The 14328-nt window shown below is 33.2% G+C and overlaps 1 protein-coding gene across 2 annotated transcripts in view; it reads left to right on the forward strand.

Annotated features, from left to right (window-relative positions):
• HUWE1 (HECT, UBA and WWE domain containing E3 ubiquitin protein ligase 1) overlaps positions 1 to 14328 on the forward strand; it is a 595188-nt gene that overhangs the window by 358897 nt on the left and 221963 nt on the right. For both annotated transcript variants that reach the window (XM_085806998.1, XM_085806999.1), the window contains exons 56-57: positions 8446 to 8656; positions 11994 to 12087. In XM_085806998.1, coding sequence (XP_085663124.1) covers positions 8446 to 8656; positions 11994 to 12087 — 305 coding nt within the window. The remainder of the gene's footprint in view (positions 1 to 8445; positions 8657 to 11993; positions 12088 to 14328) is intronic.

Raw genomic sequence — 14328 nt, forward strand, 5'->3', positions numbered from 1 at the left:
CGCATCGTTACTGGTGACGAAACATGGGTGAAACATGTGAACTGTGAAACGAAATTGCAATCAATGCAGTGGGGGCACACAAGTTCTCCCCAAAAACCCAAGAAATGCATGCAAACAATGTCGGCAAGGAAGATGATGGCGACTGTTTTTTGGGACAGAAAAGGTGTAATTTTGGTGGACTTCCTGGAAAGAGGCACTACAATAAACTCTCAAAGGTATTGCCAAACTCTCCAAAAACTCAGAAGAGCAATTCAAAACAAGCGCAGAGGAATGTTGAGCTCTAAGATCTTGTTGATTCACGACAACGCCCGGCCCCACACGGCAAATGTCACTCGTAAAGTTCTTGAATCTTTTAAGTGGGAGTTGTTTCCTCATCCGCCGTACAGTCCCGACCTGGCACCGAGCGACTTCCACCTATTCCCAGCAATGAAGAAGTGGCTGGCTATGCAGCGTTTTGATGACGACGCACAGCTGCAAGAAGAGGTAACGAAGTGGTTGAAGGCGCAGGCGGCCGAATTTTTCGACGAAGGAATTTCCAAGCTCGTACATCGCTACGATAAATGCCTTAATTTGTATGGTGACTATGTAGAAAAGTAGTATTTGAGTGTGGCTTTCATCTGTATATAATAAAATTTGTTTCCTATACTTTGTTTATTTTTTTATTCCAAAACGTAATCTACTTTCTGGATAGCCCTCGTAAAAGCTAATCGTGTGAATTATATTGGGCATGAGTTAATTCTTTTGAAACCTGTTTCTTCTAAAGTGGAAACAGTTGTTAAAATGCCAGAATGTAAAGATGTGTCAACTGTACCGATATTTAGGAATGATTAATTACTTAAATCAAAAGTCAGAAAAATTATTCTCGGATAGGGAAAGAGCTTTTAGCTATTACTTTTCGATGTTCTAAATTTCATATGTATATGGCAAACATATCACAGTTGAAATGGATCACCATTAGAAGACCATTAGAAAGCATAACTAGGGAACTCTTTTTAAAGCACCACAGTGATTGCAAAGAATGCTGTTAAATTTACAAAAGTATAATCTAGATGTATGATACGAAAAGGGGAAGGATTTATTAATAGCAGTTATTTTAAGTAGAGCATATTTGAATACAACAGAAGATACAGAAATTTGTATATTGATTCCAGCATCTGGTGACAAAATTTATGAACTGAAGAAAGAAAGTGAATGTGATGCTTATACTACAGTGCTTAAAGAAATATATTCTGAGGGGTTGGCCAGAAAGGAAACATCAGCTGGAACCTCGAGTCAAAGTATTTGGAGACTATAGAGATGACTTATTTTTCAAAGGAGGAAGGGTAATTATCCTTTTATATATGGAAAAAAAAAAGTTATGTTAAATTTAATTCATGAGAGTCACTTTGAGGTAGAAAAATGTAAGAAAAGATCTAGAGATGTATTTACCTTGGTATAAAGTTAGAACAGATTTATTTGTGATTAACAAAAAGTGTGCTTATTAATTTTAGATTACTATTCCAAATTTTTTGAAATCTCCTAATTACCAGATACTCAAAGTCAGACAGTGATCAGTTACATGAAATCTCATTTTGCAAGATATGGTATACCATTGATAGTGATATCTGATAATGGACCTCAGTTTGCAAGTACATAATTTGCAGAGAAATACCAATTTAAACATATAATGAGCAGTCCATACCATCTGCAGTCGAACGGATTAACAGAGTGCCAAATGGCAAAGAAATTGTTAAAGAAAGCTCAAACAGATCATGCTGATCCTTATTTAGCATTGTTAGCTCATAGGAACACTCCAACTAATGAGATGTTTGGATCACCAGCTCAATAACTGATGAGTAGAATAAATGATTCTTCCTTCATCTTAAGAAATACTGAAACCTCAAGTTGTGAAAAGCCGAAAAGAAAAAAAATCAACAAAGAAAGGCCCAAGCAGAAGTCATATTATGATCGTCATACAAAAATATTACCATCACTAAGCAAAAAAGATTATGTAAGGTATATCAAGATAATTTCTGGAAACTAGCAGTTGTAGAAGAAGTCTATAAGACACCTGGATGATATATACCGAGATCAGGAGGAGCCGCATTTAGAAGAAAAGACATTAGAAACACTAAAAAAGTTCAGCTCTTGAAGAGAATATGAGAGGAACAGAACAAGGAGAAATGCACAAGGACAAATGTAAAAGAATATGATCCCGTATATTCTCATGAACAACTTTTAGAACAAGTACCAAACTTTGCTAGCTCAAAAATAAGGGACGGTGAGCAAAGAACTAGAAGTGGGAGAGTGATTAGAACATGGGCCAGGTATTTGGACTGATTTTAAACTCCTTTTTTTAAAAAACTTTTGAACTCTTTTAAAAAACACAAAATGTAACATTTAATATTTAGAAATTTCTAAATGACAACATTTAATATTGAGTAACTTTTGATTGCCAGCACTTTCGGATACATGCGTAAAATAGAACTATGCTGGTATTGCAGTTCTTTGTAATGTAATATATTCTGTGATTATAAATAAGTAGTTTAAAAAGTTAAAAGTGCACCCTCATGATTTTGTAGTTTGCTTGGTACCGGGGGTATTAATTAGGTGTGAGGTCAATGTTTTAATGTAAGATATTTCAGTTTGAGATGTATGCCAAGCTGAAGGTGGCTTCTGAGCCATATTATTTATCGTACAGATTTATTCTAATAAATGATAATTTCTTCAGTATGAAGGTATTTTATATTGTGCTGAAGTGCATTTAAGAATTGGAACTCTTCACATGTAACACCTGTAATAACACATGGTCGTGTAAAGGGTACAGAAAAATTAATATTAAAAGGGGGTTGCTGGTGGGTTTGAAGGTACACTTTTGGACAATGTTTCAGAATGAATTGGAAAATACCTTAATCTTGAATGAACAGTCATTTTTTATTACACCTACTGAACACTTTATGGAACTACTCTCATATGTGCCCTCAAGTCGCCAAATATTTTTGGCGAGAAACTTCACACTGCCATATTACTATCTAAATTTTTTGTCTACATTTCGAACTTTAAGCCTAAAATGTCTCCAAAAACACGGTTTTCGCAGATGGAAAAACTATATTTTGAACACACGATTTAAGCTAAAAATCCAAAACAAAAACAAATTTAGATAGCAAAAACATAAAGTTTCTAACCAAAAATATTTGACAAGAATCCACGTACACAGCGACATGCTTTAACTTAAAAAAACATCTACGAATGGCACACTAGGCAATGAATGAATCTACGAACTACGCACACCTCACTTTAATAAATTAACATAACAACAATAAATTTCAAAGAATACCATGTACACAGCGTTCTGTTTCAACTTTAAAAAACATCTACGAATTGCACAATGTACACTAAAAACAAATCAAGAAAATAAACTAAAATAAATTTCAGACAATTCAATAAACAACAATAAAAACAGAAATTCATACAAAAAACAATGAATATATTATTCTACAAAATAAAAACAATAAAATAAGATGCACTTACCGTAATGAAAGCTTCTTTTAAAAGCAGAAATATCTTTCCCTCCCTCTTATCTTCTCAGATACAGAGCATACAAAGTCCAAAATACATTCGTTAATAAAATTTCGCCAGTCACACAACGTCTGTGAAGAAAACTTCCACAATTTTGCTATATCAATGCCTTCCTACAATTCAAAGTTTCGAAAGTAACAATAAAAACTTCCTCCAATGTTAACTTGCTACACGAAAACCAAGATCCAAACCTTAAACTCCGCTGACACCCACATACTTTATTAGCAACAATTTTACTGCAAACCCACACAAGTCTATCAGAAAGACCATTTTTCGTCCGAGTTCTCATATCAGCTCCGCATTTCGGACACGTCAAACTCCGTTTTAAAAGTCCCGACTCCCACAGAAATTCCAAAAATACACTACGATCCCCAAAAATACATCCGTGAACAAAAGACTCGTTAACAACTCCAACATCGTACGTTTTCATACTAAATTTACTCTGCACACAATCTAAAATACGCAGCTGAAACCTTCCCACCACATCTTTCATCGCAACATAGGCCATTTCAAAAACACACGCGACATGAACCAACTAGCAATTAAACTACTCCACCAAAAGATTTTTCAACGTCGACATGGTTGCCATACAACATGCAATCGCTCCAAAAACCATCGCAAAACATATTACGCCACATTTGGTGAAATTAGGGCGTTTATCTGAGTTGTACCCACTTTATATCTGATGCCAACCTGCCATGTCATTATTTTTTGCGTTCATCACCACATGACTGTGAACACAGGGCAGCTTGAAAAATGACTCAGTTAATGATATCTATCTAATTGAATACTGAAAAGCATTGTAACCTTTTATGTTGATATTATGCAGCTAACTGTGATAGGAAGTGATGAGTATCTTGATGAGGAGAAATTCAACAGAAAAGCAAAAAATATTTTTTGTAAATTATGCTGCATTGGCCAAAAGATTACATTTTTTGCTGCGTGAATGGAGAATAACTGATTTTTTTATTCAGATGAGCCGAAGAATGGTGCCACAACAGAATTTAGGGTAGGCAAATTTTTTTAATTTAAGAAGCAATGAGCAATAAAATTAAGGGATGCAAAATCTTTAGTATTTAGGGAAGGCACTGGGATGTAAACTTTTAAGAGTTTAGGACGCACAAAGACTGTGCAAGGCTGCAAAATGTGTAGTTCTGGCTTGGATATGCCTTAAGTGTATGTGCGAGTTTCTTTATTTTAGTCTTAGATGTGCTTTAAGCGTGAAATGATCATTAATATGATAAATAATTAAAGTAAGATAACTCAGGCATAACTTCATGAACAAGTGATAGAAGCAAGATACAATTAGCAGAACATAATGTAGTTAGTCTCTAGTTCTATGATATATCTATCACGAGTAAGTCTCTAGTTCTATGATATATCTATCACGGGTAAGTCTCTAGTTCTATGATATATCTATCACAAGTAGTCGATAATGAATCTATCTAAGCTTTATGATGATAGCTGTGAATTTGAAAGTTTTAGATATCGCAAAGAAAAGTGAAATTTACTAATTAATGAAATTTGTGAGGAATTGTGGAGAACCCAAGTAGCACGGCAACGTCGTAATGATGCTCCAAAAACGTTGCAATATGTCGTCTTTAAGACACCCAGATGCCTGCGACACTTCACTGTTTTGCAACCGTTGCAAAGATGTCTTTATTACGTCTTTGCAGATGAAGTTCTTGCCACGTAGACGTCATTATATTTTGGTTATGATAGCATTTTATCACATCTTAACGACGCCTTAATGTTCGCAAAATTCCACCGTTTTGCAACAGTTCTGAAAATGTCGTTGTTATGTCTTTGTATTACATACTAATTTATGCAGAAAAATAAGCTTAATATAATTTTCTTCTTTTGCAAAATTTTGTATTCTTTGTATTTTTCTAAAGTTTAAATATTTTATCATGTTCTCAAAACCAGAAGATAATACAATTTTTTCTCTCTAAACTAAATATGCATAATTAATAATAGCCATAATTATTTTCAATAATTTAAACTATATTTCTTAAATAACTTAAATTATAAGTTACAATTATTTAAGATTTCATCTTTTTTTTCCCTTAATCCTTTAGTATGTAAGTGAAAATAATTATGAAAGTGGTTATAAATATACAACAATAATGTTAGGTTTTACATAAATAAAACTCAATCAGACATACATAAAAGTAAATCTATATATTTGGGTTAAAAAAAAGCATTTCCGATTATAACAGCATTATCACATTTATTTCTGTTAAATCTCAGAGACATTGAAATTTGCCCCTCATGATAAATTAGGAAGCAGTTCTTATGGTAACATAATCAGTATTTTACTTGAACTCAAGCATAAATTTATTCGTGTTTCATAGTAAAAAATATAACCATTTACTTCTATACCTTCAAGATATGCAAATGGAAAATTGTATAAAGTAGTTAATAAATGTCCAAAATGTTTCATATAAAAATATACCTAAATCTAATAACCAAAAAAAAAAAAAAAAAAAAAAAAAAAAAAAAAAAAAAAAAAACTTCCCATATTCATATCTAAAATGAAATAACCTAAAAAAAATACAGTACTATTAAGAAAAAAACATGAACTAGCAGTGTTTGAAAGTATAAATAGGAGGATAACAGAACTAAAATTTCCAATTAATAAAAAAATATCTGTGTAAATTAGAAAGTAAGCAATTAAAAGTGCAATAATTATTGATTGCAATATTTACTAGTAATCTTAATGTTGCTTAACATAATTTCTTTCGATCATATGTAAATATATTTACTTATTTTTAGTTTCTACATTTTAGAATAGTGGTAGATTACAATGATCATTTCATGCACTTTTTATAATCAATAACTTTCTTTTTGGTGCTGTACAGAAATCGTTTAAATAATATTGTATACAATAGTAAGCTAAGTATGTTAAAGTAAGCTCTTTGTTAAATATACTCACTTCCAAAAGTTAAGCAAGATGTAAAATGCAAAAAAAATCAATGAATACTGCTTTGATTGACACAAAATTTGGCAAGAAAGTAGCATATATGTTTATCCATAAAACAAAATCAATAATTATATACAGAAATTAAAAAAATATTTAATTTTTGCAATTTATTACATAATGACATACTGGAGACTTAAACAGAATTATGTATAAAGTGAAAATAAACAGCAAAAAATTTTAAAAAAGGACATTAATAGGGTGTGTGATCCCCTTCATCTGTATACAAAGTTTACACCTTGTGACCATACTTTTAATTAGGTGGTCAACCATCGCAGAACTAAGCAATCGTCATTCTTCTTGTAGAGCAGTTTCCAGCTCAATAAGAGTGGCTGGAGATGAGAAACATGAAGATACAGAACGGCCAAGAGCATCCCAAAGATTTTCAATAGGATTAAGGTCGGGCGAGTATGCTGGCCATGCCATACACACAATCCCTTCACTCTCCAGGTAGTCATCGACGACGTCAGCTCTATGGGGACATGCGTTATCGTCCAATAAAACAAAAGTAAACCCAACTGCTGCAGCATGCAATCTAACAATGGGTTTTAGGACTTGATACTGTACATCCATCAAAGAACCCCATTTAAAGATGTGCAGGTTGGTGTGGTATCCTAATGAAATCCCTGCCCACACCAGAATGCTTCCACCTTGGAATGTGTTCGGTGATGTTTTGGGACTGATTACATGTTCGTTGTTCACGCCATATCCTTATATGCTTGTCATTTGGGTCCAGAGGAAATCTTGACTCATCAGTATACATGAAATTGCCCCAGTCAGACACATTCCAATTGACGTGCTCCCCACACCACTGTAATCGTGCCCCTTTTGATTGTATGAATAGAGGAACACAAACTCGAGGTACCCGGGCATACAGTCCACTCATATGTAATATTTGGCGTACAGTAGCTGGAGATATCGCCTTACCAATGAACGCGCTGTAACCATAGATGTCACACGTGTGAAGGTCGCTCGGCGATTCCGCTTGGCTACAGTAGCAATATATCGATCTTCCTCGGGGGTTGTAACCCTTGGGCGACCGCCTACGGGAACTGTGTGTTTGTTTAGGATTGTTTCCATAAACATAAAATTACAGAATGATGAATGCCGAAGAAAAGAGCAACATCTATGATCGACTGTCCTGCTTCAATGTGCCCCACAGCATGCCAGAATCTTCCATTCGTCTTATGGAAGTCATAGAAACACCTTCTATCAACACATGCAATCAACTTCTGTAATCCTTCATAAAGCTGGCTTCTTATAAGACTGCCTTTTTTGCATATTTCTTGACATGAAAGCGTGATTAGCTGTTACCTAACATATTTGCATATTTCCATCTACCTCTGCAGCAAATTGCATCCTCTTAAATTCTGAACTTTTTGTTTCTATTTATTATGAATTTCTTCATTATCACAAGCACATAAAAGTAAAAATAGAATATGCTTAAATTTATTGAAGAATAAAACCTAATTTCCAACATTTATTTATTAAGATAATCTAATAAACATACATAACGGCAATATTTAAAAAAATGCGAATTACACAGTGTTTGGAAGAAAGATACCAAACGAAAAGTAATAAAAGAAGCCTCATCGTGTCCAGATCTTGACTTGTCCAGATACTGAATATTAATGATACAGCACTTGAATAATTGTAAGAAAATTGGTAATTTAATTAGAATGTTAAATGTATGAAAAAACATTTTTGAAACAATAGCCAATGTATATTATAATTATTCAATGAGTAACAATGTAAGGAATAGAGTATGTTGTATGCAGTACTAGTTCAAATTCTGAACAGTTGTTGTTAAAAGGGATCAAGGAACTATTATTCTGAAGAGATATTTGAATGTTTTTAAACTACTTCTCTTCATATTTTCAGTGTTCAAATTTCTTTTTTTTCCTTAGCTCCTACTATGCCACCTGCACCTAGGTCAGTACCAGCACTTCATCCTCTTTTAGTCAGGCAGGAGCCTAGTCCATGTCCTTCCCTGGGACCTCGACTGCACCATCAGCAGAGAGGGTACCGTCCAATAGTTCATCATACATATGGACTATATACCCCTGCAAATGGTAATAGTAGCTCAAGACAACCAAACCCACCAGTCATTTTGCAAAGGTCAGCAGCTTCTCTCAAATTTCCGATACATAAATGAAAATACACATTTTTGCTTATTATATGTTTGTTATAGAGGTTGTTTCATAATGGTAATTGAAGCTTTTATTTCATTGATAAATGATCCTAAAGTTGTTCTTCCAGTTAGAGGCTTTCTCAAAATGAGATGGAGAGTTTTTTGAAAATAGTTTCAGAACAACTTTGTATGAAAGAATTTCAAAACACAAAACTAACATTTTATAGGGTTTCCAAATTGTAAAATGTTCATTATTCTTTAGTAAGGCATGCATATGAAAAAATAAATATGTTTCCATACATTTGAAATTTTTTAATTTATGGAGTTACCTTTTTGTTTTAATGAACTAGTTATGAAATATAGCTTTGCCTAACTGATAAAACCTTAGTTGAAAAAACTGTCAAGGTATAGTTTTTTAATCTTACTTTGATTGAATGTTGAATTTTTATATTAGTAATGAACTGTGATAATTTGTCTGAATCAGTAATCTTGTGAAGATTTTGGAAAATGTTTACTAAATTTTTGTCTATTCTGCATGGAAAGGAATGGAACATTTTGTATTTCATTTATTAAATAGCAATTCTATCAGTTTAAATTTTTTTGTATGGAAACCATTTAACTTCTGTGTTCCAGGTTTTGAAAAGGAAACAGTAGCAAATCTATGTAGAGTATTCAAATAAGTCTTTTGTAAGACGAAGATATCTCCTACTATTCTGACTTTCCAGAATTTGCATATTTTTTACTATTTGACTTTTCATGCAGAAAGGTGCTATTGTTCATTATTTTATGCAAATTATAAAATCATTATTTAGTTACAAAATGTTTGTAGTAGTATAAATTTATTCATCTTAAGTTGCAGAAGTTAATGTACTGTTATTAATTTTCACTAACTCCTTAAAGGAGAATTATTGGTCAGTTGTAAGGTTGTTTTCAGGGAAATTATTTCTTCTAAAATAAAATTTTGTTTCTAAATGTCAGTTATAAGAATGTGTTGAATTAATAAAGTGCATCCAATTGCAAAAATAAACTACCTTATAATGTAATGATACTTTTTCAAAAGAAATGATATAGCAAAGCTTGTGAAGATTGATACTTCTTGAAATGGCAATACAAAATAATTTTATATAATAGCTATGTATTATCTGTGATAACAGTGAAAACATATGTAAAAGGTTTAGTTTTAAGCTGAGCTATTAATTAATATTATATAGTGTACTGCCTGTAAGAAGGCTGGACAGTTAACTAATGAGTTCAATGTATGTCTGTGTTGTTTATAAACATTTAATGTATAATAACTTCATTAAAAAATAATTGCAGAAGCATTGTAAAGATATTAAAATGAATTTTTAAATACCTTGTGTTTCAGGGCAATAGTTAGAATCAAAATATAGATAAGTTGGAATGCAAAGTTATTTATAGTATGGTTTCCATTAAAATTGAACCTTAGATCTGCATTGAATTTAAGTTATGTTCGTCATACCTTTCAAGTGCTATATTATGGAAACTTTTCTTTGTAATATTTTGTGCATGTATATAGGTTTGATTTTTAGCATTAAACCTAGTCAGGTAACTGAACTATGGATTATATTTTAAAGATATAAAGAAAATTTTCATTTTGAAAAACCTGGTATATTTTGTTCATGGCGCTAGGTCAGAATGGTTTGGAAAGATGATTTAATAAAGAATTTCCTTTGTAATATGCTACCGTACAAAATTTAGCAACAGATTCATTTTTAAACATACAACTATGAAATTGTTTAAAAAAAACCTTTTTGCGATCAGTAAAGTGAAAAGCCTTTTCAATAGAAAAGTGATACATATGCAGATATCAGCACCATAATCTCAGAGAATTTGTCAGGGGATACAAAACACAAGGAGTTTGTGCAAGACAGGTTAAAAAAGCAAATAGAAGGTGCATTTCCAGGCATTGTTCTGCAAGTGAAAGTGAGGTTGTACATGCAGGCTACAGGGAAACATCAGGACACCTTTATACATGGTAGAATGATTGGCAAGCTTAATGAGGGGCAAAGTTGGGTGTTTGTTGCCCAAGAGTTTGGAATTGATAAGTGTTGTTTCGCGAACTTGGAAAGCCTTCTGAATGACAGGCTTTAAGAAATGTTGGTGGTGGTGGATCAAAGGAAGCTACGATGACTGATGTATTACCTAGCGGGCAGCAGTGCTCAGCAGTTCGGCATACTAACCAAATGACAGATATTCTAGTTAATTGTGGCCAGACGACTTCATAAGGATGTCCCATTCGCTCACCATCTTGAACATTGCGTACCATTAACAGTGGTGTAGAGAGCACAAAGACAGGAGATCTCATCAATAGAATTGTGTCTCTTTACTATTGAGATTCATATCAACCTGATAAATAATTATTAGTGCCAGTTCATGTGAAGAGGTAAGGACATGCTTTCATCCCGGGAAAAGGGACCGTTGGAGTTGTACTGGTATGCTTGTATGGGGATAAATTATTATGAACGCACAGACAGAGCTCTGCATTTTCAACAGCAGTTCACTTACCAGACATTGTTACTGTGACATAGTTATCCTCCCCCACGTGCATGTTGTCTAGGATGTTATTGGTTCCGACTTTGTTTTATGGATGATAATGCACATCCACACAGGGCTCGTGCTGTTGAGGAGCTTTTGGAAAGTGAGGATCTCCACAAAGTGGATTGACCATCATGCTTCTCTGATTTAAATTCCAAAGAACATGTAGGGGATAGTTTATGGAGACACATGTGGGCGCGATCTTACCTTCCAGAGAAAACTTGATAACTGAAACAGATGCTTCTTGAAGGATGGGAACTGTTTCCACAAGAAAAGTTAAATAATCTGATATTGAGAATCGGCAGATGGGGCAATGAAACCATTGCAATTAGGGGGAGGTCTCATAACTCTTATTAACCCTTTCATCCCCATAGGGATGTATAGATCCCAATGCATATTTTAATCGGGTCCCAAAGGGTTAAGGCTTTTTATTATTATTATTATTATTATTTGTTTGTTTTCTTCTTGGCCAGACAGTTTTTGTACCAAAAATATTCTGTCAATAAAGCCTTTGTATATTCATTCTGTACGGTTATGTGCCCTATTCACTTTGTTGCTACTGTAGTTTCCTCATCTTTTAAGTACTAATTTGTGCCTCTGTAGTACAAATTTCCTGTCTACCACATGAAATTTTTGTGAAATAATGGCCCCTATCAGAAAAGCTTTAACGTTTTTTACATTAATATAGATAGAAACTGTAATTGCAGTGCTTCTTAGCAGCATTATTGTATATTGAATTCTTAAAACTTGGTGTGATATCTCTTTCAGCTCTCATAGTTCATCTGCAGCGCAATCCCGCGTAGTTTTTGCAAATAGTGATTTTCGAATACTTGCTGCTGAGGATGAAGTTTTTGATCCACAGGTAATCTCTCTCTTTTTGTTTTTGTTTTCTTAAATACTTTGGCAGTTGTCTTACTAGTTAACTCAACCCTTTGCGGTGCACTATACGTTAGCGTCGGAATTTCAAAACAACAACAAAAAAAAAAAAAAAAATGTATGCAGTCTATTTAGTCCTAAAGGAGTATACATGTAAAATTTTTTTAAAAATTGCACTTACCGTTTTAATTCTGTGGGTGTTTTAAGAGGTGGAACACTGCGCCGCCAGAGCTTTTAAAAGAGCGACTAAGCAAGCATTGCAGTGAAGCACGAGAATGAGTAGAAGCGTTTTTATAAGAATGAAAAAACTCTGTGTTATGGCTGTATACATGGTTTCCTGGATATACACAATATTCTTGAATATATACGGATAAATGAGACAAATATCTATATACACAAGTCCTATATACAAAAATATTTACAAATTTTCCTATTTCTTAGCTTCGTGAAATTGTTCAAAGCAAGTCACATATTTTTGATGGAAGCACAAACCAACTTTTCAGGTTTTGCACATAAAACTTGTTTTGTGTGGCTTCTGCTTCGTGTTACAATGTGCACATCGTCTATGCGTACCCTTCACCGGTATGTGTTCAACACTACTGTAGCGTTTTTCCCCGGAAACCTTTACTTTATGCCTAGGAGTATCTTCAGGTCTTGAAGGAAGTCGCATCTTCAAAGTTATCTTTGACGCTTTCATGGCACAGAGGAAACACAGGAAATTTAAACAGAAATCTTTGGGCTGTAATCCGAGGGTAATTCATGAAACACTTTTATCGCTTCGGAAAGAGTTAGACCTCATGCGCCATTTATGGAAAATTAATAATAAAAAACTAACTATGATTAATAATAACAATAAAGAAAAATAAGCCTATAATATATACATACACGAAAAATATCTACACAATTATTGAAAATGAACGGGAATGAGACTAAAAAGCGACAGCAAAAAATTCGCGCATGTCTAGGTAAAGATGAGTCAAGCTACTAATAAAATTCCCGCTTGAAAACTACTCCCGAAAAATTCGAGATGCCAATATTAAGGCTTTCATAACACAAAACACACCTCACCCCTCAATACTGCCTTGTTTGAACTCATCTCCCCAAAAAAAACAACGGAATCAGAAAATGTAAACAACGGATGTTCTCTCCTAAGCACAGATGTTCTGATTTGTAACAGCATGAGATCGCTAAAGGTGCAGTATTCCCGCTAATGGAACACCCAGTTTTATTCAGTGATTCTGTGTATGGTTTTTGTATGAAAGATTAAAAGAAATATAGAACAAATAATTTGGAGTACAACCAGCAAAATTATGCGTATTTTTTCAATTAAAATTTTTTATATCATTAAAAAATTGAGAAAATTACTTAAAAAAAGTGGATTTTAATAACGCATAATAAATGAAACTTCTGTGTCTCCTACTGATATGCTGCTATTTACTGTTTAAAAAGAAAAGTTCAAAGTATATTATAAAGGCGTGTTTATCTATTTATGGTTGAATTTAAAGGTTTCAGAAGCGATTCAATTTAGGTGTTCCATGTAGTGGAAGACTGAGCCACAAAGGGTTAAGGGAAAATTTTAAAGTCTGTGTTAGTGTAATGATTTCACTCCTAAGATTTGGTTATACAATTAATAATAATTTGTTTTTTCCATAACTGTGATTCTATTAACTATCTCAGTCTGTCCTAGCAAAATAAAAATCATTTCATGTATTTTATGGGAAAGCATGTTAAATAAATAGGTGATGAGCCTAATGCTGCAAACATTTGCTTCTTAAAACATTGTCTGTTACCAAAAAAGAATATTTTCAGAACTTTTTCAAAGAAAAAAAAAATATCGCTAGAAACAAAGGCCATTGAAATGAAAAATATCTTCATAATCGCCTTGTTATTTTACACAAATCCATTACATGACTGTTTTATTTTTCAGTACTGATTGTCTCATTCATTACTAATCGAAACTGTTGCTAGGCTTCTGAAATCATGAAATTTGAGCTTTACTTAGTCAAACCAGTAAATTTCATAAAGGATGTGAACTTCTTTAAAAAGATACTGTGGTTAATTTTTAAGTATGTTGTGGTGAAATTGTATATTTGAAGTTATTTTCTAGTGTTACCTATCTGGCAACTCTCATCTTTGAATTAAGAACCTTGACTAATTGAAAGAAACTCATTGCTTCTGAACACTAGCTACTTTAGTTGTTACACATGCTTTATCAAAAGCATTTTGA

Source organism: Stegodyphus dumicola, chromosome X1, assembly GCF_044657685.1.
Source record: "Stegodyphus dumicola isolate Sdum_Otavi_A_Nest chromosome X1, ASM4465768v1".
NCBI classification, from domain to species: domain Eukaryota; kingdom Metazoa; phylum Arthropoda; class Arachnida; order Araneae; family Eresidae; genus Stegodyphus; species Stegodyphus dumicola.